The sequence below is a fragment of the Coffea eugenioides genome, chromosome 1 (assembly GCF_003713205.1).
Source record: "Coffea eugenioides isolate CCC68of chromosome 1, Ceug_1.0, whole genome shotgun sequence".
NCBI lineage: Eukaryota > Viridiplantae > Streptophyta > Magnoliopsida > Gentianales > Rubiaceae > Coffea > Coffea eugenioides.
In genome coordinates this window covers 44,949,478-44,976,996 of record NC_040035.1, presented here as the reverse complement: position 1 = coordinate 44,976,996, position 27,519 = coordinate 44,949,478, and the positions used below count along the sequence as shown (strand labels likewise).

The window sequence follows — 27,519 nt, the reverse complement described above, 5'->3', positions numbered from 1 at the left end:
TTCCCACCACTAGCCAATTCACTGGCCAGTTCTCCACCAACCTTCGTGGTCATACTCGAGTATACCAAAATACTATCCCAGGGTCACCAGCCGCCCGACCAAGTCCGCTTCTGGCTCGAGTCGACTGGCAACAAAGGGCAAGGGTCCAGTTCAGCCAAAAGGCTTACATTCATGCACAAGTAGTATTCAATCATTTAATCATTGAAAATTTCACGTTAACTTAGGTCGAGTGTGATAAAGTACACACTCGCCTATCGAAAATTCATTTAATAATCATTGAAAACATTTAACATTGAAGTAAACATTCACAATAATCCACATAGTCACTGAAAGCACAACATACAAAGAACACTCACCAGTCTAAGCCAAAATAACATCAAAAGTTTCCTTCCGGATTATGCCCTTGATCACCGACAAACCCTAAGAATAACCAATCCCAAATTGAACTGAGCAAATGTAATTCAAAGTTTTCGAGAGAAAACTAACACTTTTCATCTTAGTTGATACCAAATCTTGGTAAAAAATAACTCGTATACTACTATTGAAGTGCATTCAAGGATACATATGTAATTTAAGATCCAACTAACCCTAAAATTAAACCTTACATCTCACTAATATTCATAGGAGCAAGTAATAGAAATTTGGGCAGCATGCCCTTTGTATTTAGTTTTTTTCCAGCCACTTAGGGCATCATTTCTTTCCTCAACTCAGCCCAACTTCAACATATAAGCAAGCTTAACAAGATAGCTCTTCAACTAGGCTTAATATCATCCAAATACAAAGTAATTCTAGCAATTACTCCATCAAAATCAAAGTTGGAAATCAGTTTAACGAAAACTTATAAGTAGCAAATTTGTCATCCTTCGGTGTTTTGGTCATAAATATAGCTAGGTGTGACGCCCCGAAAAAAAAAATGAGTTTGAGAACCCGGAAATTTTCTAAATTTCTAGGGTTTATTTTATTTAATCGCCCGCCTTTTCTACATTTTCTTTATTAGAAAAATTCCCCAGATAAATTTTATGAGCAAAGATAGTTTTAAAATGATTTTTCTAGTATCGGTTAGTTTTTGAGAAATTAAGAGCGTATTTTGAACGTGGGACCCGCTAGTGCGGTAAATGCATTATATTTTTGACAATTTGTTGGAATTTTGTATTAAGTGATATTATTTTACAAAGTGTTAAGATATTTGTATTGGAGAGACAAAAAGATAAGTTTTAAACCTAAAGGTGTCAAGTGTCACCATAAGATTAAGTCTTGGACTTTGACTACACTATTCACTACTTTACCAAATAAATCAAAAAATTGCCAAAAATCATCCTTATTTCTAAAGCTTCGTAGTCGGCTCTCTCTCAAAGGAAAAGAAAGAAAAGCTCTCAATTCTTCCTTCTATTTCTTGCTCAATCTTCAAATCCAACCAATAAAACTCCAAATCATTCCATAAAATCTCTTTGCTAAGTGGTCTTGAGGTGTTTTGTGGAGTTGTTTGGAAAGCTAAGGTGACTAGTTGCTCTATCTCTTGTATTGCTAAGGTGAGTTGTGAAAGACCCCTCTCCTTCCTCTAATGATGTTCAATTCATGATTGGTGGTGGTATGAGATGCAATATTATGGATTATTTCTTGATTTGTGGTTGAAGTGATGAAGTTTTATTATTTTTGGGGATTTTTCTGTTTTAATATAAGCATGGTTGTGTGGCTATCTATGATGATTGGAAATGGTATATAATTATTCTAGAAGGTGGAAAAAGTGGACAATTGCAATCAATTTCTGTTTTGGAAGAAATTTCAGAAAATTAGGTTTTGTGAAGGAACATTCTGCCCGAATTTTTAGCTCCTAGTTAGAGGCCGAATTGGCCTTGTCTTAAAACATGAAAGTTTTAGGGAATGATATTTTAGAGGTTCCTACAAAATTTCAGGTCAATCGGAATAGTGTAGAGTGAGAAAAGTCGAAATTACTATTGCTGTTCTGGTTTTACCCGAATGTAAGAATTGCTTCTGTAATTGGTTTTTTTGGTCAGGATTACTTCCGAATTAGTTGTTGAGGCCTTTTTATGAAATTTAGCCCTATTTCTTAGATATCATATGGTTTTGGAATTTCTGGATTTGGACTTAGGTAGCCTGATTTATGATGTTTCCGCTAGAATGCGTTCTGTGAAGCTGTTTTTGTGATTCTGGTGTAGTTTCTTGTGTTTTTGACCTGGTTACACTCGAAACTGGGTTGAGTGACCTTCTGAAATATTGTAACCCTATCTCTTAGTTTCGAAACGGTGTATCTTGTACCTTCATCCGACAATCGTAGTGCCTTTGGTGCCATTACCGTAAAAGGATGTCAAAAGCTATTTTTCTGGTTTTGAGCTTAACTTTCATTTCCGAACTTTTCTCTAGCTTGACTTGTACTAGTACTACTTGGAGCTTGCTGAATGACTATTGGATGAACTTGTTGTTGTGTGTGTACCTTTGGGACTGGCTGAGGAAATAATGAAGCCATGATGGCTGGAAAAGTAAGCAAATTTAGGGGAAGTGCTGTCCGAACTTTTAAAGGACTTATTTGCATTGAGTTTGTGATCTAAGACTTGGATTTGAGCAAGGCAATGATATATGATGGATGGTTTCTGAGCCATGGAGGTGAGTGACCTCAAACTATTTCTGAAGTTATTTATGAACCGTTTCCTGCATTATTTACTTTTGAGCTGTTTCCAAAGTTACTTTTGTACTGTTTTCTTGCATTATTTACCTTTAAACTGTTTCCAAAGTTACTTTTGAACTATTTTCTTGCATATCATGCGTGCTTGCATGTGAGTGTTCCTTATTTGCTATATTTTCTTGACTTCATGACTTGTATTATTGATTGATAACATGTTAAGTGCTTTGAATGATTTCCAAAACGAGCTTTCTAGGCGAGTGTGTACTTTATCGCACTCGACCTAAATAACTGTGCAATTTTCAAGGATTTAATTATTGAAATGCTAGTTGCGCATGAATGTAAGCCGTTTGGCTGAATTGGCCACTGCCCTTTGTTACCGATCGACTCGAGCCAGAAGCGGACTCGGTCGGGCGATATGGTGACCCTGGGTGAATTTGGTATACTCGAGTATTACCTTGTAGTCTGGCTATGTCCGGATGGGTGGAGTTCGGCCAATGGTCGGATGGGTGGAGTCCGGTCAACGTCCGGAAAAGGGGATGAACGAACAAAAGGATGAACGAGGGATTCTACTTACAAAAAATGTATTTTCAAACGATTGGAGGAATAAGGGGAAATGTCAGGGGAACGAACGAACAAACGAATAGCTCCATGTGAGCCCGTATCCTTTTAATGAATGTTACTATCGCTTTCCATTGTAAATGTTCCTTGAATTATTGATACTCCATTTTAATGTATTGTAAATATTGTAATTGTTTCTGGACTTATCATTTGATTTATGACATCATTGAAATGAACTATTGTGAAACCGATTTGATTACTGATTTTAATGGTTACTCGCTGAGCTTCTAGCTCACCCCAAAAATATTTTATTCCCCTCCACAGGGCTCGTGGTGAAGGAAGGACTTGTAGTACTTGTTCACGTGACTGGATGGCATATATCTTGTATAATTTGGATTTGGAATCATTTTATGTATAGTTGAGAATCGTTTCCGCTTCGCTTATGACATGTAATTATTGGAGACTTGGATGTATGTTTGTGGACCATGTGATGTATATTTGAGGTTTATTCTTGTAATTCATTTGACGACTGTAGTGAACGACTTAGTCCCGGCGAGAGCTGGGCAGGCGACCCACCGAACCCTCTGGTTCACCCTAGGGGGAGGTGGGGCTGTCACACTAGGTATATCGGATCGAGGTAAATTTGATGGTGTTTTGAAGCTAAGACATAGACCTACATTTATTATGAAGACCTCCAAAGCTAAATCATGCATTTTCATGGTCAAAAATTAAAATGTCAGAGAAAATAGAAAGCTATCGGTTAAACTGGGCATTTGGGCAGTTAGGGGTATTTTAGTCATTTCACAGATACAGTACTCCGATTGAGTTGAACTTTTTTGGGTAGAAAGTTAACTCAAATTCCTACAACTTTCATGTTTTGAGCAAGAACTGATTTGGCCTTTATCATGGACGAATATGCAGTTTTAGTTGGGTCCAAAAACAGGACAGAATCACTACCAAATGCTGGAAATTCAACTTTTACTCTTAACATGTCACAACCAAGCTATTAATCACTTCACCAAATCCATATCCTAGCTCAATAACATCACTTACTAGGTAAACAACATAATCATGATTGAAAATATAAAACCCTAACTGAAATTTTGACTACACAACCCAAAACTAGAAAATCATCCATCATATGCCAAGATTAAAAGCTTCTATAGCATATTTAGTAAGATAAAGAAAGAGAGAGGGAGTGGATCATCTTATACCTTCCAATACTTGTTGCTAAGTGAAGAACCAAGCTATTTCTTCCAAAACTTTCACCACACCAAGCTTCCTAAGCACCAAAATGAAGGTTTAATCAGTTTAGTTTTTTGGTTTCAACTCAAACAAGCAAGATCAAAGTGGAAATGGAAGGTTTCTCCTCTCTTGTTTTTCTCTCCAAGAATTTCGGCCAACATGAAGAAAAATGAAGAAAAATGAGCCAAAAGGAAAGATAAGAAGAAAGGAAAATGTCTTGATCAAACTTCTATGGATTTCCAACACTTGTCACTTTAAGATTTTTCTTTGTTTTTGTTTCTTTTCTTCCTTTTCTTTAGTCAATAATGGTGGCTGACTTAAGGGTTAATTTAGGGAGGATTAGGTGAAATAAAAGCAAGGAGATTAGGGTAATAAAGTAGTGTTCAAATGGTGCACTCAATCGGTAGCAAACGGTACGCGTCGGTTCAAGCTTATTTTCCTTAACTCTCGCGTACTTGTGTTTTAACGTATAATTCACTAACTTATTATTAGAACTTCTAATCACACACTTTCTCTTATATAAAACTCACTCTTAACCACCAAATTTAGTACACACACTGTGACAGCCCCACCTCCTCCTACGGCGAACCAAAGGGTTCTGCGGACCGCTTGCCCAACTCTCGCCAGGACTACTAAACCGAAACACACGAAAACCCTACGAGACGTTCCAAAGGACTCCGAGAAAATGAAATTTCGGAAACTAAAATAACTAAACTAAAAGATGCAATAGAACTTTGATACAACGTTCCAACGAAAATCGAAAACGAAACGAACACACTGTAGCCACGTCACAATTCGGCCGGATTACTGGCCGGATTCGAGGCAGTGGCGAAACCAAAATTTTTCAATCTCCTCTGCCAATCCGGCCAACTATCTGGCCAAGAACTGGCCGGATATACGGCCAGATTCGGTGAACAGTTTCCCACCAAAATACTTTTCTTTCTCGTTCAAGTTCCGCGCTCGCTCGATTTCCCCAATGTATACAAGAAACGTTCACCAGAGCCATAATAACGTATCATCTCAACAAATACACTTAATATACATGATTAAGCACTTAAATACATATATACATTGGAGCTTCAACAAAATAACCTGAAATACAAGCCATAGTATTCATTCTTCATACATATACAAAATACGACTAGGGTTTTGTTACAAAGGAGCTTAACAAAATCATATACATCTACTAGCTCAACTTTCCTTTCCAAAAATCATGATTTCCATAGTAGTATTCCTGTAAGGAAAACAACGTAACGGGAACGGGGTGAGCTTACGCTCAATGAGGTACCAGAAGTACACATAGTCAAATATACACACCAGATAAGGTAGTAAACAAAGACCTCAAATAGAAGGATACAGGTGGCTCTCAAGAGCCAAATTCCCCTTTTTGCTTTACCAGAGCTTGATCAAATAGTAGTTGACACTCCGTCAATTTTCAAATAAAGAAACCAGTCTAGTAGATCACCACTTTACGCCAAATTTCGTCCACCAAACATACCCCTTTTCGGGCCCGGAAAACATTCAGAAACAGAAGTGGTAATACTCAAGTATACCGGAAATCCAGAGTCTCCAATACCCAAAGATTTCCTAGAAACAGACTACCGTGGTTCGTTATCTAATCGACCAAGTCCTTGCCGGCTCGACTCGAGTAACTAGCCACAGGTTTTGAGTTCAAAAATCACAGAAGGGTCATTGGATACAAACCTCCAAACGACATCAAAACAGATACAGATAACAAATTCAAACGTATACAGGAACCAAAACAGACAGACGAAAGAGACGAGTGTGATAAAGTACACCCTCGTTTCATACAGAGTATACAGAAGTCACAGATAACCAGGTTGCAAATTGCAAGTACAGATAAATCAGATAAGCACCAATTTGAGGGAGTGGTACACTCACCAGTTCAAGCAAAAAGACTTCAAAAGTTTTCACCCAAAGTATGGCTTTAATCACCAAGAAACCCTAGAATAATCAAGGTAAAACAATTATAGTTCCCACATTCACGAATCCAGCAAACGGAATGCATAAATGAGGCTCGACTACAAGTCGTATACCTCTCCGAGTTAACTACTAGAACAAGGAGATAAAAAGGCGGCTTTGGAGTAAAAAGGTAACGGTTGGTCCTAAGAACATAAATGACCCCAAACCCTTCACTTCTACCAAAAACCATACCTACAATGATTTACTAACTCCAAACTTAAGGTGGAAAATGAGAGTAAGGACAATTTTAGGAAAACAGGATTTTCCAGTTTTGCGCACCACCATTTGAAAAATCATATCTCAAGATTCTTAAGTACAAAATTGATAAAATTTATACCGTCCAAAAATAGACTCAAAGGGGTACAATTTCTCAGAAGAAACATTTATAAGATTCAGATCACAAGTCAGTCAAATTTGAGCCTCAAGTGGCTGCTTCCTCCAGAAAAAGGCAGAACAGGTATGCAATTTCGGTCAAATTTGAAAAATCACTGTTATTCATATAAATTGAGGAAAAGGCTGATATTTTTATGGTTGATAGTACTCTAACTCTAGTTTGAAACGCAACAAATAGAACTCGATTATGACATTTCTATATAAAGTTATAACAGATTTCTCAAGACTGCACAGGAGCTCCTGCGAAAATTTTGACAGCACCTCCCTTTGTTTTCTATACTTTTCCATCCTAACATTAACACCCAATCTCATCTCAATTCAGCCACAATTTCATATATACATCACAAGGTATTAAACACACCTAATTAGGGTCACAGTACCCTTCACATATAACCAATTTGTGGCTCCAAAATCAACCACAATCACACCAAAATTGGAAACCATAATCTAAAATTTAGGTACACAAGCAGAAAATTTCCTTAGGCAAGTTAAACTAGCCTATAAAACTTCAATATTTCACATAGCAAAGCTATCAAAACATGGACAACCCTCAAGCATCACATATGAGCAGAAATTTCACCGTAAAACTGAAATTTTACATAACTCTACCTAAAACCATGAAATATTCTCACAAAACTACATAGTTAACAACTCTAAACCACTATGATGCAATTATTAGAAGTAAAGAGAGGTTTTCTTGGCAAGTTACCTTATACCCACAAGAAAGATGGTAGCTTAGGCTTCTTCCTCCCAAATTGACTCCACAAACACCTTGGAAACTACCTTAACTAGCACTTTTATGGAGTGGTTTGCAAAAGTTATGGTTGAAATTCAAGATTGGAGTTTGAAATTGAAGTATAAGATCAAGTCTTCACTCTCTTTTCCTCCCTCAATGGTTGGTCCAACAAGAAGAAATAAATGAAGGAATGTTGGTCAAATTTTGTATTTAGTAAAGGTGAAGAAAGGTTGGTCAAGTCCACCATCCAATCGGGTCGCGACACTTGGCACCTTGAATGTTTTAAGCTTATTTTCTTTCTTCCAATGGTTAATCTATCTAACTAACCTATAATTATCTCCTAGCACCTTGTAAAATAATATCACTTAACACAAAACTCCAACGAGTGGTCAAAATATAATGCACTTACCGTACTAGCGGGTCCCACGTCCATAATTGTGAGGACTCGTAAAAAACTATTATTTTATGCCTAATTTATGGCTTAATAAACTATTTAATTGGATTTTTGCCACGAGGAATATTTTCTAGCCTTATTAGACCTAAATACATAGAAATATAACTTCGTTATATTTTTAAAGTGACTCGTTCTGAAAATTAATTTCCTGGAGTACGTTTAGTAAAAATAGTGAATAGTACTTGGAGATTTTATCCGCGTAGTAGCACAATAAGCTTGGAATATTGAAGACTTGTACTATGGTCCTAAAATAGGTAATCTTATGAATAAATACTCAAGTGATAGTTAGTAGTACAATCGTTATAAGAATTTCTCGGAAGTTTCGCGTTATATCGTTAAAATTGACGGTACGCGTTTTCACACGCGCGACTTTATTTGAGGGACTTTAGACCCTTATTTCGGGACAATGAAGAGTGAATAATATTTACATGAATATATATGCATTGGAGGTTTAGTGCATTAGTGAACCAAACGTGCGAGAAAATCGAGCCGTAATCGCACCAAACGGCCCCTAATGAGAGTTGACTTTTGGGTGAATTTCCACCACTTATTTCACCTTCTCTTGGAAGCTAAAGGAAATCAGATTTCTCTCCATCTTCTCTCTCCTCATAGCCGACCAAACACCCTCCTCTCTCTAACTCCATTGCTTCAAAATTTCTGCTCGCTAATCTCACTCAAAACCACCCCAAATCATCTCCAAATTCAACCAAACTTGCACCACACCTAGCTTGACACTTGAGGAGCATTTTGAGCTGCAAACAAGGGCTGGAAATCACGGTTTTTCTGGGGTAATAGAGGGCCAAAAATTCTGCTGAACATCAACCCAAAGTAAGTGATGATCCACTCTTGGAAACTTGAAGTTTGGAAGCTATCTTACCTTGTTAAGTTCATGCATGCATTTGGTTAGCTTGATATGGATGTAAAATGTGATAGTGGGCTCTTTGTATTCCCACACTTGGGTTGTTGTTGCTGATTTGAGGATCAATGTTGGATTTAATGGTAGTTTAATGGTTATAATGATGAATTTATGGAGTGTTATTGTTGGGAACTGAAGTAGAGGTCATGACCAGAAATTGCCGAATCTGCCCCTGTTTTGTTTGGCCATGATAAGGCCCATTTTTGGTGATTTATTGGCATGATCCTGATGTGTATATGTTATATTATGTGTGTAGAAATTTTCGTTGGAAAACATTAACGATTGGATGGGCAAATGAATTTATTCATGAACTAGGCATGTTGGAAAATTATTTTCGGGTAAAACTGTCTAGTGGTCGTATTTTGGCCATAACTCTGTCCTCGGGTGTCGAAATCAAGTTTCATCGGTGGCGTTTGAAACTAGACATTCCTAGCTTTAATTTGAGATAAAATTCACGTTCTGATTCTTTGTGAGTGATCCGAACCAAACGTTTTAAGTTAGCTGTCCTGTCTCTCGGATTTGCTGGAATGGCTTGTTGAGGCAGCAACTTGAGGCTCAATTTTGAGCTGGTTGCTTGCCAAATTTCAGAACATTTCCTTCTGTGAACTTTTAGTCCCGTGAATGTATTTTCTAATGCCATAAACCATGCCTCATTCCGAGTTAAATTGATTGAGTTGTGACTAAAACAAGAGGACTGCCCTGTTTTGGAAAAACGTAGTATTTGGACTGATTTGGGGCAAAACTTGGGAATGATTTTATTAATTGAAGTTCTTGATGCTCATCACTTACCAAAGGTATCATGGATGTGTCTTAGACCTTTGTTTCACAAATGAACCATGTTCGGATAGTTTTCTTGGTTAAACGATTTGAAATTGTGAAATGAAAGTCACAAGGCAGATTGCCTTAGAATTTTTCCTGAACTTTGGTTGACTAATTAACTACCTTCCCGAGGGTATTTTTCCCTGAAATTTGATAGAGGAATACCTTGCATATAGGAGTAAAATACTGCCAATTTTGGCACCAATTCAAGTTCGTTTCGATACCGAATTAAATTGCTAGTGTTGGAGGTTCAAAACTGGAAATTCTTCTTCAGTCTTGAATCTTCCTCAACTTTGAGCTACCGTATCTCGGTACTCGAAATTCCGATTCTTGATCCGCTTGTTTTGTTATAAACCTCACTTGTAACACTAATTGAGCTGTAAATTTCAGAGGCCGGTTTGCAACATGTGAATCGTTCCGAATTTCCAAAGTTGGCCGAAATCCAACTTAATTCTGCCTTGTACGCCGAACCTGTACCTTCAAGCTCATTTTTGAATACCTTCCACTTAGATTCATGGAAAAGTGTCTTTTAAGAAATTTCGTAGCTTTCTAAGAGGTTTTCCCAAGGTACCAAGTTTTTTATTAATTTTGGACTACTGAGTGAAGATCTGATTTTTCTAAATTTGACGCGCAAAGCTGATTTGCTGAATGTCTTAGAAAATGAATTTCATTCCAGGATCTCGTCTTGAGGTGATCAAGAATTGCGGCCACTTGCCTGCTGAAGAAACGGCTGAAGAGTTTGTATCGGTTGTTGAGAAATTTCTACAGAGAACTTTCGGTGCTTCGCAGGAGCAGCGTTTGCAAGTAGTGACTTAACCCTGGATCTTCTTAAACCAATTGACAATTGTGGCGAGGATTGAACCCTCAAAATAAATGTGGAGACGTAATTAAACTCCAGAAAGAATTTCTCCCCATCGATTGTCAAAGTAAAAAGATGGATAAACATCATTTAGTATTTCTTGTTGTCCGTTTTGTATTTCTTCATAGTATCCCCCGATGAGTCGCATTTTTATTTTTATTTTTTTTTTATGAAGCAGCATATGTTGATTGCGACGCACTGGTGTTAGAAGCTTGAACATGCATAGCCAATATCCAAACTTCCTTCTGGATTTAGAGGGCTAGCAGCGATCACAAATATCCCATGTTTGTTACGGGGTGCAGGTGCAGTAATTGTTGAACGCTGAAATGATTTAAAACAACAATAATGTCCCTCGCCATACAACAGCAGATTATGTTCTACGCATATTCAGAAAGGAGGATCAGTTGATATTGTCAGGCTAGCATCTTGTAAATTGCGTGGAAAATCAAAACCTGACATAAAATCATCCCCAAAGATCACGGCTCCAGCAGCTAATGCTCCAGCACCTAGTCCCACCCCAATACCAGGTCCCCTGCTGCGTCCAGGTGCTGGTCCAGATGATGGCATGTTCATGTAACTAGGCCGCAAATCATCTGTCCTCGGTAGAGAGGTCTGTATATAGCCGACATTTGAGGGTGGTGGGAGTGGGGGTGGAGCTCTTGGTGGTTGATAGCTTGTTCCCCCGGCTGGTGCATAGCTTGGACCCGTTGGTATATTGGGATAATTCCGAGGAAATGGAAGTGGATGGGCATACTGGCTGCTTGTCTGCGGCTGACTTCCTGGCTGCAGCGGTGAGGGTGCAGGAAATTGTGAATGCAGGGGTCCGTGCCCAATATCCAAGTTAATTCCCATGCTGTTATCCATGAGCTTAAATCCTTCCTCATCACCTGAGAAACCAAAATTTCACGAGGACATACATCGAAACTCGTTGATTCTAAGAATCCTACAGTCCAAACCCTTAAATTGTGTGGAAAGCATTATTGCTGTTCAATAATAGACATAGCCCATGCGCCAGAAGGAAAATTACAGTATGCAGGAATCCGAACAAAGAGACTGATGAGGTTGGTTCTCATGAGAAAAAAGAAAGTCATGATGATGAGGGAGTCCGTAATTGTACCTTGGTATGAGCTAGACTCTTCCCTTTCTTCTGATATTCGGATTGAGATATCGACAAATCCGCGAGGTTTGTTTGTATTCTTCTTTCTCAGCTGAAAACTTCCTACTTCTTCCACCGGTTTTGGAACCTCAGAATTCTTCAAGTACTTCTCCAGAAATTCCTTAAGAATCACCGTTGTCGTTCCCAAGAGCCTTTCTCTAAGAAAGACGGGTTCTCTACTATAGACCTCGACGTGGAGGGCCATATCTTGGAAGTTAGGTTCAGAAGGATCAACCACTGTCGAGAATTTGGTTTTCCAAACTGGATTAGCATTTCCCGAAGCATCTATCCTGGTGCAGTATTTGTTGTTAGTATCAATCCACCCAACGGCAAACCACTGGCGCTTCCACAGTGAAGATGTTCGCCGGAGTCCCCTAGCAGAAATCAGGCAGACCTCAACCCATAGTTTTCCCATCACAGCTAAGATTCAATCGTGAAACGAAGACAGAACGGCAAGAGAGGTTGCTTTCTGAAAAGTTCTTCCAACTCTGTAAAGAAGAGTTGATAAGGAAAAGAGAAAGTTAACAACTTTGTACCATTCCAGACTAATGTTACCCACAGGCCAAGAGAATTCCTTATCCATCACGACTTTCTAAATCTCCGTCACCTTTTTGTCGAGCAAATGACCCGTAAATCCATACCAAGAGGAGAGGAATCAGAACAAAAGTCAAAAGTTTGTCCAGCATAAAGTGGAAGAAAATTAGATGGATGGCCCACTCATGCGGCAATTTATCAAAAAAAAAAAAAAAAAGCTTGTTAACTGAACAACTTAAAAGCCTGTTAGAATGGTATATGAAATTGTTTGGCTATGCAACACATCCCTTTCAGCTGGTCTAAAGAAGGGAAACACTTTAACCCAGTGCTCACAAGGAGCACAAAGTCCTACTCCATTAACTTACTGCCTGAAGAGTGCTGTGCGGTAAATCAGTAAATGGAATAGAGTGCCTATGGAACCCTTCAACTTTGAGGCCAGTCAATAGAAGTTCTACGTAGATTGCAATCCAATTATCTGAAGAACAGAGCATTCTGCATCTGCACGGTCATGGAAAGAGAGATTACGAACTCTACTATTGTCTTGATGGGGGACTTAAAAGTAGCTTTCTGCCAGCATATATAGCAGTCTGATGTGCATCAGGACAGCTAGATGTCCCAGTATACATCATTGTAGTGGAACCAAGAATATCTTCTCCAAATCCACATGCTTTAAAGAATAGCCTGAGGATGAATACAAGGGCCATGTTAGCTTCAAAAGATACCCTTTTCCGAAAAATTGCAGGAAATAAGATCATTACCTACATTGATAAAAAAAATGTGTTGATAATACAAGTAAATTATTTGAGATAATTTTGTAAAAAAATACTGTAATACTTTTTTGATGTGATGTATGTGAGATAAAAAGATGATTGAAAAATGTGTTGATGATGAAAGCAAATCAGTGTGTGTAAATAAGGTGGAAATAATGTGTAATCCAAACACACTGAATTACTGAAACTTAAAACTTTACCCCTCTTTCTCAGAGCAAAGGGCGGATATATCGTACACCCCTTTGCCAGTAAGCATTCTGCAAGAAATATTGGAGTGCTTAGACATCTTTCAGAGCTTGACTACCAAAAATTTTGAACAACTAGCACATTATGTAGCAAATGTATTTCCCATTATGCTTAGCTCTGCAGTCAGCAACCCCAAACAATCCTTCCCACAAAATGGTAAATGAATAGAGAAAAACCTGCAGGTAATACTAGGTAGAATGTTTCCTCGATGCTACACCACAATTACAACATGCCAAAAATGAATAACGGTAGAAAATTAAACTACACTTGGCTGATTAACTCAATATTACCAATCAGTAAAAGCTGAACAGTTCCTCGCATATACTTGTTAATTGAACTTTCGTCTCCTTCAAAACAATATAAGCAAATGATTTTCCTTAATGATTCCCAAATTCCAAGCAATGCCTAGAACCCTAGAATCTTAAAAATATCTAGTCCCATTACAACCTTATAATTCTTTGTACAATCCTCCGCCCAATTCCTCTACCCTGGAGAGAAGGGATCACCTGAAATGCACTGAAAAACAACTACATTAGAAGGAAAATAAAATAAAAATTACTTTTTCAGAAGGAAAAGTGTTCCGACCATGACATCATAGATGGAAGCAGTTAGCCCTAAATCAGAAACAGCGCGTCCAAACCCCACAAGCTTCCCGTTATCTGGAGTCACCGGCATCACTCGCTGAATCCAATTCCCACCAATGCCCATCGATCTTGTGCCGACTTCAGCAGTGGACGATAAATCATTAGCTAATTCGGGTTTCGTGAAGACCGATACGACAACGGAGCTATTGGACAGAGCAGTTCGGAGTTTGCCGACGTCTATAAGCTCTACGCGGCCGTCGGAGTCGAACTTAGGGAAGCGGTGGCAGGAGTGGTTGCAGAGAGCGTATAGGTGCTGGAGATGGCTTGGGTTTACGTGGGATGGGTTTGTGGAGATGTACAATGGCGGCGGGGATGAAATCTGGTTGGTCATTTTTAGCGGGGAATAGAGCAAATTGGCGGGAATACAGCTGCCGTAAGCGGAGGTTGCAACGGCGGCCATCTCCGTTTAATCACGCTATTCTCTAATTTCTCCACCACACAGTTGCATACATAATCTCTCTGGGGCAACGCCACAGGCTAAGGATGGGAAAAACAAACGAGGCGCTTTCAAGAGATGGGTTTCCCTCAAAAAAAAAAAAAAAAACTTTCGACTTTCGAGAGATGGTTAATATTTCTTTTTAAAATTTTAAGAAATCATTCCGGATTGTCTCCTAATGCATAAGAGGCATTGGTATGTTGATGATTGGGCGGCACGGATTTTTCATAAACATGAGATGCGATTTATCTAATACCCAAAATTAGAGTATTAACCCATATGTGAGTGGATGTCCTGTAATATTAAGTTATTAAATTATGAATTTCTTATTAAGAATTATATATATCAATCATTAAGGATGCTAATCAAAGTTAAGGGATGTCAAATTCGGTCTGGAGTGAAGGGCTTTGCTTGCCCCTCCAGGCAGCTCAGTCAGTCACGCTTTCCTCTTTAGGGGCGTTGTCCGATCTTGGGCAACCAAGATTCGAGTCTGCCTGGAGTTACCGTGTCCCGAGTGGAGTGGGGCCTCCTCTCCCGGGCCGCAGGAGATTAGTCGGGCCCCGTAAGAATTGACCCAGACACCCCTGTGTCGATAAAAAAAAAGTGAAGGGCTTTGCTTGATTCATTATCTCTCCTATTTAATTCAAGGATCGAGCCGCCCCTATTAATCACACCGGTAATTCAAAAGCAATGTTGTGGACTCCGGTGATCAAAATCAAAATTGAGTTAACATATTATTGCTCTCTAGTTTGAGAAAATGTTTTTGAAGAGGCTATGCTAATTACTAAGACTAAGGGCGTATTTGGTAAAACTTAAGTCTGAAATCTAAAATATGAAGTCTGAATCTATTAAGTTATTAAATTGTTAAATATTAAATCTGATACATTTGAATGCGTATGACATTCAGTGATAAATGAATAATTTATCACTTAATTTTAGGAACAAGATTTGCCTAGAAAATTCAGTGCCATTTAATTAATTCAAATGTTTAATTTTTAGTTATCAAACAGTTTGAATATGTTAAGATCTGAATCCATTAAATTTAATCGCTGAATTGGATTATCCTACAATGCCTAAATGAAATCAACAGGATGGTGGACCAGAAGAGAATTAACACTTCAGATAAGGGAACAAGAAGGGGGGGGGGGGATGAGATGGAGGAAGAAGCACAGTACCCCAAATAAAGGAGGATAGTTTTAAGGTAACATAAACAAGCTTAGCTACTTCCAAGACTTGATCCAGCTGAAGTTACATGCTGGAGGCCCTTTCGTATCTTTGAATTAGAATTTGGACACCTTGACCGGGTTCTACGATCATGCGGTAAGCTGGAGAATGTCGGTACTTGGGAGATAAAGAGAAGGTGAACTTGGAGATTATGAGGGAAATCACCACTTTCATTTGAACCAAAGCAAAATTTCGGCCCAAGCACAATCTTGGGCCTACGCCAAAGGGGACATAAACTTGAGGCAATTTGCAGGCACCAGAAATTCCATTTGCAAATCGCTCAGGCTTGAACTCATTTGCATCTGATCCCCAAATTTCAGGGTCACGATGCAAGGTTGGTATCAATGTCCATATGCAGACGCCTTTAGGCACCAGTAGGTGCCCAATTTGAGCGTCTTCAAGTGCCTCCCGCGACACAAATGCTGCTGGTGGATATAACCGCATCACTTCATGAATCACCATTTTCACCTGCAATAGCAAAGCCAGGATATGCATGCAGCCAAATATGAGGTTATTCCTTGTTAATCATGAATCTCGTAATGATTTCAAATTAAGATTCATGTCCCGTGCTTTAACGTCTTGAAAACGCTAGACAAAAGTGACGTGAATGAAGTTCTACGATAACATAAAATGAACTCATAATGGATACCATTTTCATCTTGGGGAGAGAATCAGCATCAATTGAGCCATCTGGACAAACTTGAGCTATTTCATCGCGGATACGATCTTGCCATTCTGGGTGCAGAGCTAGAAGCATCAAGCACCATGATATAGCAACAGCAGTGGACTCGTGCCCGGCGAAGTAAATATTTTTGCAATTGTCGACAATGAATTTCTTAGACGAATTCTTGCCCACGTCGTTGATAGCCCCTTCGAGTATCAGTTGCAATAAATCCTTTTCCGATGGAAATTCCAGTGAGCATTCTTCTCCACGTTGTGCTATGGTTTCCCATATCAGCGACTCTATCTCCTTTTCCAAACTTTGAATCTCCTTTTGCTGTTTGCTTGGAAAAAATCTGCCCATGGATAATGTTAGGTGTTACCTTCTACATGTACCGTTTTACTTTGTTTTTGTGTCAAAATGTGATCCAAGTATAGGCCAAGAAACACCATACCCCAGTGTAGGGATACCAAAAAGTACACTTTGATTTGCAATGACTTTCTGGAGGGTTCTGAGCTTTGAGAATATCTTCTTGCCTTCGAAATAGGAGCTCCCAAAGCAGGCCCTTGATATCACATCAGCTGAGACACCCCTCAGGTCCTCCTCCACTCTGATCTCTGCAGTTGTTCCGCCTTGGGCTTCAATGCTGGCTTCCCATTTGGCCATCAATGGCTCTGCTGATTGCAACATCATACCTACCATGCCCTGAAATGAATTTTAAATCTAGCTGCCTCACTCGCACAGCAATTAACTCTCCAGTTTCAACTTTCAAGTCAATTATGTACAATTCAACTCATATACAGTTCCGTTTATTTCAACTTATTTACCTTGACCTTGTCGCTGAAGAACTCAGGGGCAACAATTTTCCTCTGCTGCGCCCATGCATGCCCATTAGACCTCAAAATTCCAGTGCCAAGCATAGGTGCAAGCCTTTTCGTAACATACGAAGGCTTCCCAAGATCCAAACTAGTACTGAGGTTCATCTCCTTGACTAGCTCCGGATGGTTTACGTACAGATGCCGTTTGTTTCCTGTTGAGTACGTGTATATGGGGCCTGTATCCAATAACAATTCCAAGTGATGCAAGGATCCATAGGACTAAAAAAAGAAAGATCAGAAAACGATAGGAGGTAGAAACAAAAGTAACGCTAAGGATTGGCGGTGGTGAACAATTTGTTGGTCTGGCCACCGGCCAATCATGCATGCAGTACATCCGCTGGTAGAAATAATTGCAGCTACGTATGATTGATTAGAAGGACACGAGGCTAATTCGAGAATCAAAGATTGTGTGTTTCACCATTGTACAAATTGCACATGATTGCCGTCAGAGTGTTCCCCGATAAAAACATTAAAACCCAAATGTGCTGAAGTAAAAGGGCGTACAACTTTGACAGAAGAGTGTACTAGGACTTAACACGTTTGTCAAAGCATGTCCCATAACCCGGCCAATTATTGCTTTGAACGGCAAACATCCATCGACCATCGACCAAATAAGGAAAAGTTTCCTCATCTGTTATCTCAATTCAGCAAGAGTCGCTATCTTTGTTTTCTTTGCTTTTGAAACTCTTAAAAAAGATGTGGCAGACAAGAAAATCTGTACCTTTCCTACCGTATAACATGGATGAATATCTGCATGCATCCTTGGATGAGCATCTCTTCCATTTTCCAAATCAAACTCACTTGATATCAGGTTTTATGATGCAAATCTAGTCCATTTCTAAAGTAGAGGGAAGGTTCCCTATCCCCTGGCCCGGACAACCTCAATGTAGCAACCGGCTGTTATTACGGGTCCTTTTTCCCAGGATGTTTCAGTCCTCAATCTTGACTTAAAAGAATATCAAATGCTGGGTTGCAATTCAAAGTGCAGCTCTAAAAGGGCAACTTATTAGTTTGAGCTGCAAATCTGTTTTGCCCAAAATTAAATGTTGCTCTAGATTTTTTTACGTCCAGCATAACTAGTCACAATTAACCAACCACAAAAGGGTATTCTTATGTGTAGTTATGCACTGAAGTTAAAATGCCGGTACTTGGTTAAGTATTGATGGATTAAACCATGGGTTACTCTTGCCATCTTCTAATGGCAGTGCCATTCGAGATTTAATAATTCAGAAACAGATGATCAGGCTCCAAAAGTCCGAGTAATTGCTAATCTTTCAAGAGGAAGGATTGGTGTTATATATGCCTTGTTCTTTAGTGAAACAGCATTTTAGTTAGTACAAGAGATCGAGAAAGTAGACACAGGTCCTGACCCCCAAAAATTAAAGGACACAAGTATGGGAAAAAAAAAAGACAACAAAAATGCTATAGAAACAGACTCATCAGTCCTTCAACCAAATTACCATATGTACTCCTTTTTAAAAAAAAAAAAAAAATTTTGCTCAGTACTCATGTACCCCCCTCTTTTCTTGGAAGTGATGTGTCCAAATTATTGATCGAATCTAATCACTTTCAGTCTATTACCGATCACGGGTGGACTTTTTGCTGATCTATTCCAGGATATCAAGGACGTCTCTTTCTTCTTTTCTAATTTTTTTAGGCCTAGCTCTGCATTCGTTGCTTTTATTTGTCTTAGATATATGGAAGTAGTTGTCAAAAGGACAAATATCCAGACAATCCAGAGCTTATCTTGGCTAAGACTTAAATATGCTTTTGGAGTAATAAGGTTAATGACTCCATAATAACTTCTGAAGCATCCTGACAAAATTATTACTTTATGTTTCAAGAGCCCTCATCAACTTTTGATGATCAGATAAAGAATTCAAAGCAGACTTAAGTATGTTTTTAATAAACACAAGTAGTTCTCCAACCGACGAAGCCGGATTCTTTAGCTCATCGCTAAAGATAACTTTGCTGACAACGTGTACGTAAACACAGAACTCGATAGCACCTTATCGCATTTTTCAAAGATAAAAGTGTCTCTGTCCCTCTAATTATGAACCCAACTGAGTAAAATGAAAGAAAACTACGAATGAATATCTGTAATGTGTTTAAATCTTATTTATGTCAAAGGTGATGCAACCTTGAATGGCATCTGGAATTTTTACTAGTAAAATAATCAAAGAAGAAGGATAAGAAGTTACCGTATTCTTTTCTCCATTGTTCAAAGTATGGGAAGAGAGTGGAGGTGTAGTCATGGGCCACAAATTCGCCAAAATTTGCTGCTTTCATGGCTTTAGCCTGAATCTTCTGCATCTCCTGAACGTTTCCATATAGGAAAGAAGGACAGGGCCCTCTAATTCCTTGCCTCTGAAGTTTCCACAAGAGCCTTTTAGGCTTTAGCCACAGAACGTTGAGGAAGTATGAGGCCAGGCCAATCAGAAGCATGCCCAGAAGGACCCAAGATGAAAGATTCTTCAGAGATACAAGGACAGAGAGGAGGAGGAGAAAGGCGAAGAGAAGGGATTTCATTTTTTTTCTTTCTTTTTTTTCACTTTGGCTTCTGCTGCTCTCTTCAAGTCTATGCTTTGAACTGGTTTATAAAAGCCTTGAAGGGACTAATTGGTTGCTAGTTGCTACAGAACAAGACAAAGCATTACGAGGAGGAGAAATTAATAATTCCAGCAGCTAACTGCTTTCCCCCTTTTTTTTCTTTTTTCTTTTTATTCCCTTGAGAAAACAAAAAATATATGTATATGTATGTGATGTTAATGATTGGTCATTGGGTGATATGCTACTTGCTGAAGCAAAAAAAAAAGTCTGTCTAACGAGTGCCTGTCATTAAGATATATTTCAAATATCATATTTTTTAAAATATAATATTAATTAAAAAAAGTAAATAAATGTAAGGAAAGGTAATAATTTTAATATATATATATATAGTAAGTTAGGGAAAGTAAATAAATGCAAGGGAGGGTATGTAAATTAAATAGAGAAAGTATATAAATGTAAGAGATGATGATAATTGTAATATATATATTTAAATAATAAGTTAGGTGAATTTTAAATATCTTAACCAGTGTCTAACAGGCACTTGCTAGAAAATTCAGAAAAAAAAATACTGAGCTGATAAATTGGGAAATTGCAATGACGTCATTATTCCAAAAATTTGGCTCATGACCATTAAGTTGCACTCCCAACTTTTCTCACATCTTTCCCGTTCTGAAGTGGGATTGCCTCCATGCTTCATTATACTTTCGGCGGTGCTGCTTCTTGTTCTTTTGCAAAAAATGCAATGAGAATGAGGTGTTGTTACTTATTAGTCATAAATTAAAATGCTGATATGATTATTCGTATTAATGGTATTAATGGTAATGCAGAGCTGGCTAACATACACTAAAGCCTTATTTGATAACCTAAATTTAATGGATTTAGATCTTAACATAGTCGGATACATTTGATAACTAAAAATTGAACAATTGAATTAATTAAGTGACACTGAATTTTTTAGACAAAACTTGCTCCTAAAAATAAGCGATAAGTTATTCACTTATCACTTAATATGGCATGCGGTCAAATGTATCAAATTTAGTATTTAACAATTCAATAACTTAATGGATTCAGATTTCAGTTTTCAGTTTTCAAACTTCAATTTTATCAAACACGTTCTAAGAGAGAGAGACTTTAAAATGTTACTTTGTGGATTCACAAGATAGATGAAGTATCATTTAGACATACGATCCCTTAAAAAAAATTCCCAGTTCAAATACCAAAAACTACTAGAAAATTATATATTATCCAATTTGAAATTTTGTGTTTTACTTTAATTTTGAAAAATTCATTGAAGGGCAATAAGACTCAGAGGACTCACCCGCTCTATTTAAACAATCGTGAGGGAGTTAGAATCTCAACCACTTGATATTCATTGGATGATTCGACTATAGATCCAGTGAAAATAATCGAGGGAATGGTAAAACGATAGGTATGCTGATCAAGAAGCATCTTTTGATTGTGACTTTGGAGTCAATAATACGAACGCCTTCTGTCTGATCTAATGCATGCTTATTTGTCTTAATGTCCAAAGAACTTCACTTTAACTTGATTGTCATTTAAGTTCAATTAAGCAGTGAGTTAGAAAGGTTAACTGGATATGGCCTGAAGTCAATTGCTTGGGATTTGGATTTCATGCATGCGTGACTAATTAAGCACAAAAAGTGCAAAAAGCAACTAGAGAATTTTCAAGACAGAACAACCTTTTTTTATCCAAATTCAATGACAGAGAAAAGAACAGAAGAATGTGACATAAACTCATAGCTTACGAAACACAGTGATCAAAACTTGATTTTAATGAATAACGCTCGCGTGGTAGGGATGTATACTAGATTTTCCAGTAATTGCATCACATTAACAAGTGCGGTGATATAAATATGAGCTTTGAAACTCTATCTGTGTAAGTTTTTAATCAATAGCGTACGAGTGACTAAAAAATTGGGGTTTAGATACCCTTAAATACTGGGTATCTTCTTAGGTAGTAGATTTCATGTATTGGTAATAGGATTAGCTCATATACTTTAGGCATCATTCAAGATGAGAAATTTTGGATTCCTCAGTGTCGAATTACACTAATTGTATAGTTCCATCGAACCTTTGTTCGAAACTGTAAAGCTTTTGTTAATCTATAAAATTACGTATCGTTCCGGAAAAAAAAAAAAAGGTTAGTAGGTTTGACGGGGAGGAGGAAATGATGGGTTGAGTGATTCGGAGAGGAAGTGTAAGCGAAAGATTTTGAATTCATACGCTCATACTTGCATTAAAAAGAACGGATTTTTCTAATAAGTACTTTATGATTACTTATTAACACACTTACATTCCATTCAACCTACCATGTATATCGATACTAACAATTACTACTTTATCTTACATTTATACACGTTTTCTAAATTAATTCCCATGCATTTATATTTTTTTCTAATTAATCTTATTTTTTTTTAAAAAATCTAAACATTTGACATGTATATTAACGAGTGCTCAGACAGATCGAAATAAAATTATTAAATTTGAGACATTTAAAGTTTTAAACTCCAAGTATCTTCCTGTCTTTTATGATTTATGGTTGAATTAGCTCATATATCAAATGGGATCTTTCAAAATAGAGCCAATATAGATATAAGCCCACGTAGATATAGTGTTGGGATCCCATGGCAGAATAAATTATATAGTGTTGGAAATCCTACCATAGAATAAACCACGATATGAAGTACTACATAACAATTTAATAATAAATAAGTTACAAGCATGAAAACAAATGACACATAAAATATAACATGGTCTGGTTCTATTTATTATTAAACAAGCATGAAAATAAATGACACACAAAATTTAATGCGGTTTGATTCCATTATTAAGCCTACAATCACAGAGAAAAAATCAGTTCTTTATTATAAGAGAACAAATTATATACAAGAATATAATTTGAACCCAAATCAAATCCTTGTATAATTTCTCGTCTCGTAAGGATCCTTTTCTCACTCTATGTATAACCGCGTATAAGGCTGCATATCCCTTTTTGTAGTATGCTAAACCCCAATTATTTATAGATCTAATTACTTAGCCAGCATTCAAATAATAATTGAAAATAAGTGCTAACTCCTAATGTAATACTGAACAGGAAAGAATGTCTAATTCTTAAACTCATACAATTTCCTAAGTTACTATTTCAAGTAAGTAAAACAATTAGAAAACTAGTTATTTTCATACAAAATAAGAAACCGCCTCAAAGAAATTAATCTAATTTTCTAACGTATAGGAGTTTATATGTGTGTGAGCGTATATTCCTGTATAGATGCAAATTCAAAATATGAACCTGCCGTACGTCCAAAACAACAAAGCAAAGATGCGACAGGACTTTTGCCAAGTGAAGCAGCCATAAAGATCCAGTATGGAAAACACAAATACGTCCAAGAATCGTGATTTAATCAAAAAGCGACATACACTCCCCTTAGGAGCATTTTCAAACTAGACAAAGACAAAGCATATTCAAATGCTAGCACCGGTGTGTTGTGACCATGAACCCAATTTCCTCGTGGCCTGAGAGGCATCATTGCCCGGAGCCTGCACAGCATGTCGAAAGCGAAAGTAAAGAAAATCCTAGGATTAATAACCCGGCTAAGGTTTTTACTTTTTAGGGGGAAAACATACCATTTATTTTCGGAAATAGTCACTTAACTTAGAGATTCATGTTTAAGCCCAATTATTGTGAGAACTAGACATGTTTTATTCCATTCCATCCTTAATAATGCAATATCCTATTAATAGGTGCTCTATTCAACAATTTAGATCCTCTTGGACGTTGCATAAAATTTTATATTTCGAGAGCCTTTAAACTTGGGGAAAGGGATAGCTATTATACAGAAAAGTCCCGTGTGGTTTTAAATCATACGCATCGGTATCCCATGATTTAAAATAAAGTAAAAAATTGACGAAAATTATTAGATCAAAATCGTTTGATGTGAACGCGTTGGAATTACGCATAGTTCTTTTGAAAAATGACTTTTCAAAGACAAATTTTGACACGATATACCTATTTTGCCCCTCAAATTTTAATAAAACTACCATGACTCTTCTTTAATTTCGCTTCAAACTTGTAGAAATCTATAATTTTTACTTATATTGTTAGTGAATGAAACCGATGAATCAAAAACTGTTTGGTTAGGCTATGTTTTTGCTTGTATTATAAGAATATTTCTATTATTTCACTCAAAATTATTTATTTTAACGAATTCGTTCAAAATACTTCAAATCATGAGATAGAAATCACGTGACTTTTTTTTACCGGATAACTATGTATATCACACTAGGCTTTTTTGTTTTTTACGGCCTATAAACTTTTATCCCGTACCACTTGTTGTTGTTAAAGTACGCGGGAGATTTGATTTGACTCTTCTTTGATCGAGTGACAAAAGCAACTGTTAAACCAAACGAAAAGCCTACTCTATTAAGATATTAGCTACGCACCTCTATTAAGATATTAGCTACGCACTTCTTACAGTTTGTGGGGATCGATTTCAATGCTACAAGAAAATGGCTAAGGGAAAAAATATAGTAGCACTCACTAGACTGAGCCATAGCACCACCCCCTATTATTAAATCATTGTCAATCAAAAAAGAGTGTCACAATTTCGCGCACCAAAGGCGTGACAACTCTTTTTCAAGAATATAAGAAAACGAATACATTCAGGTGCAAAGGAACGCCGCCGATCTACATGTCCAATTTGGATAGAGGCCGCGTTAATTGTAAGCTTGCTTCCTCTCAACGACAAACTTTTCCACTATTATAGGTTACTTGTATGATTTTTTTTCCAAGAGAAAAGGGAAAATAACAAACTTTCGAGATTAAATTTCGTCTCATTTGATTATATACACACATATATATATATATAACTTTGGAATAATACAAAAAATGTACCTGACATATTATGTTTGTTTCGTTTTATCCCTCGTATTTCAAATGATAAATTTGCAGGCCTCACAAAACATAAAAATAGGGATGTCAATAGGGGCGAGCACCCGCGGGAAGTCATTGGGGGGGTTGGGGCGGCCCCCGCCCCGCCATCCGTTTGAAAAAATATATATATGTACATAATTATATATATAATGATATTATCAATTATACTACTAATTATATATGTCTATTAACAAAAATTATTAATTTTTTACACTAAATTTATTAATAGATTTATTTTAAATTTCTAGCTACACTTAATACAATAACATTTTTTTCTAAAAAAAAAATACAATAATAATTTAGTGATTGTATTTGTATCAAAAGTGAAAACTTGATCATTTTAGTTATATTTGTTTTATCCTGTTAGATTGTATTCAAGTAACCTTTGTTTAATTATTTTTATGAGTTTCAATTGTGAAGTTACAATGAATAATAATTTTGTGATGTGTTGATATTTTAGTACTTTATTATTTGCTTAAATTTAATTATAATGAAATTATATAATAAAAATTTTTTAATCTCACGGGTGCCCCCGGCCCTCGCGGGGGAAGCCGGGGGTGGGGATTGGGGGAGGTGTCCCCCGCCCCATTGCCACCCCTACATAAAATGCATCAATATGTTTACCAGAAATATTTATGAGATCACCACGTGACAAGTTTTACAACGTCAAATAGGGCAATTCCCAGTTGGAAAATTAAGCACAAGCAGCTCACATTAATTAACATATTTTATACCAATTATGGAAGCTAGAGGTGTCACAATGGGTGATTTGGACGGGTTTGATTTGGTTTAAATGGGTAATGGATATAAGTAAGTCAACTCTTTTATATCTATTTAATTAGATGGGTATAAATTGGTAAGTTAAAAAATGAATTGGATAACTTAATTATCCATTTATAATCCATTTATTTTAATTTTTTGTAAACTCATTTAAATTCATTTTTGTAAACTAAATTATCAATTTATACTACCCTTTGCACCCATCATTAGTTTTAAATATTTACTTATAATGCTCAATAACCCTAATTACCAATTTTTTTCCATCCATACTCTATGTCACAAAATTACATACTATTAATAATTGAACAATAATAATATAAAAATTAGAACTAAGTACTATAAAAGTTAATATAAAAATTTAATCCAAAAATTTTGAACTCCTGGCATATTTTGGTGTGTAAATTTTAAATTTTATTTTGAAAATATAGGAAAAGAGGCTAAAACTTGTCATAAATTGATAATGCTGAAAAATGAGCAAGTTAACAAAGAAAGAGAAAATAAAATGATAACATAAAACCAAGAAATAATAATAATAATGAAACAAAAGTATATTGGGTAACCCATTTATACCCATATGTAAAAATATAAGATACTCGTATCCATCTATTCATTGACGTGTACGGGTAAATTTAACTAAATTAAATGGGTATTATTGGATAATCCATTTATACCCATATGCAAAAATATAAGATACTCATATCCATCTGTTCATGGACAGATATGGGTAAATTTAACTAAATGGATTTGTTTGACACTTATAATGGAAGCTAATTAAATTTATTCCAAACGCACAAATTGGGTAAAACGGCAAGCGAAAAAGATCCGACAATTTCATGAAACCACGCAAGGGGTTCGTCAGCCCAAAAAATCAAGCGATAACAAAGGAAAAAGCCTAAAAGAAGGCATAATGATTTGTCTTCGGATGATATAGCCGTGAAGGCTACGGAATAAGTTCTAAATGCAATTATGATTTAGGTGCAATAAGGCGTAGATGGATCAGTTGTGGAAATAAAATAAAAAGTTAATTATCACATGATGGACATGTTCAGGACCAAGGTGGCTGTCGACTTTTACGACGTAGACATAAAAACATTTTATTAAGAGGCTGAGAATTTTAGTTTTGAATTTCACTTGATTCATAAGAAAGTTTTTGTTTCTGTTTGTCTCAGTAGGATCAATTTGAATTTAGGGCTTTGAATTAGGAGATTAATTTGTGCATTTGAATAAATATAAGGATTAATCCTTCATTCATTAACAGTGCATATACTATCACCATTTGATACACGATAATTAATCTAAATTTGAATTTGAAATACAAATTTTACATATGTATCATACATCCAACTGTAATAATGTAGACACTGTTAGTGTATATAACTTTGACTCCTTTTTTTGTGGATAAAAACAAATTTCGTTAATCGAATTACTACAGATCGTCCAACACGATTTGATTTATATCATTGCCTTGATGGTAGGTTAAACAGGCACTAGAAATGACAAATACGTGCAGTTATCTTCTAGTGAGATAAATCAGAATTAATGCAGCTATCTTCTATATTGTATCTGAAAAGTACAATAAATTTTCAAGTTATCTTCTAGTAAGATAAATCAGAATTCTTACCGGAAAAAAATTTCTCATTAGAAACACCTAGAAAAAAAAAAGAGAATTCTTATTAAAAAAATTTAGTAGAAACTTTATTAGAAAAAATAAAATGTATGGCGGTCTGTTGAGAAGATGAGAAAAGTAGAGAAAAGTTGGTAAAGAGAGAGAGAGAGAGCCTAAAATTGACTCTATATATGATTACTTTTATAATTGGTGACATGTGAGTGCACATGCCAATTTTTTCTACATTGGAATCGTCTAATTTCACATCGGTATCAATTTCATGCTAAAAAAGTGGTCGGAATTAGTTCAATTTGATTTTATGAGAAATCAACACAATTAATTATTTGAAAAGCGGGGAGCTAAAAAAAGAAAATAAATTAGGAGATATATTTTCGACAACCTTTTGCTGATGAATGTGAGCATGTGACCACATGGATGTGTACTTGATTTTGCCTACATGTTTAATTGGGAACATAATA

General features: G+C 36.6%; 3 protein-coding genes across 5 annotated transcripts; all 3 read right to left on the bottom strand.

Moving 5' to 3' along the window:
- Positions 1-10,784: 10,784 nt before the first annotated feature.
- Positions 10,785-12,490, bottom strand: LOC113749525. Its single transcript, XM_027293293.1, has 2 exons — positions 11,722-12,490; positions 10,785-11,491 (listed from the first exon to the last, which is right to left on the bottom strand). The coding sequence occupies exons 1-2, from the start codon at positions 12,173-12,175 to the stop codon at positions 10,992-10,994; spliced, it is 954 nt and encodes a 317-aa protein (XP_027149094.1). The 5' UTR covers positions 12,176-12,490; the 3' UTR covers positions 10,785-10,991.
- Positions 12,491-12,538: 48 nt separating this feature from the next.
- LOC113749534 (uncharacterized N-acetyltransferase ycf52-like) lies at positions 12,539-14,416 on the bottom strand. Of its 3 annotated transcripts, none has more exons than XM_027293305.1 (4): positions 13,896-14,416; positions 13,758-13,816; positions 13,265-13,321; positions 12,539-12,975 (listed from the first exon to the last, which is right to left on the bottom strand). In XM_027293305.1, exons 1-4 carry the CDS (start codon positions 14,352-14,354, stop codon positions 12,828-12,830), a joined length of 723 nt encoding a protein of 240 aa, XP_027149106.1. In that variant the 5' UTR covers positions 14,355-14,416; the 3' UTR covers positions 12,539-12,827. The 3 variants fall into 3 exon arrangements, with proteins under 3 accessions (XP_027149106.1, XP_027149115.1, XP_027149123.1); XM_027293322.1 differs by lacking the exon at positions 12,539-12,975 and adding an exon at positions 12,980-13,052; XM_027293314.1 differs by lacking the exon at positions 13,758-13,816 and having other exon boundaries at positions 13,870-14,416.
- Positions 14,417-15,562: 1,146 nt separating this feature from the next.
- LOC113749057 (cytochrome P450 714A1-like) lies at positions 15,563-19,684 on the bottom strand. Its single transcript, XM_027292704.1, has 5 exons — positions 19,355-19,684; positions 17,103-17,329; positions 16,730-16,980; positions 16,264-16,630; positions 15,563-16,082 (listed from the first exon to the last, which is right to left on the bottom strand). The coding sequence occupies exons 1-5, from the start codon at positions 19,680-19,682 to the stop codon at positions 15,639-15,641; spliced, it is 1,617 nt and encodes a 538-aa protein (XP_027148505.1). The 5' UTR covers positions 19,683-19,684; the 3' UTR covers positions 15,563-15,638.
- Positions 19,685-27,519: the final 7,835 nt, after the last annotated feature.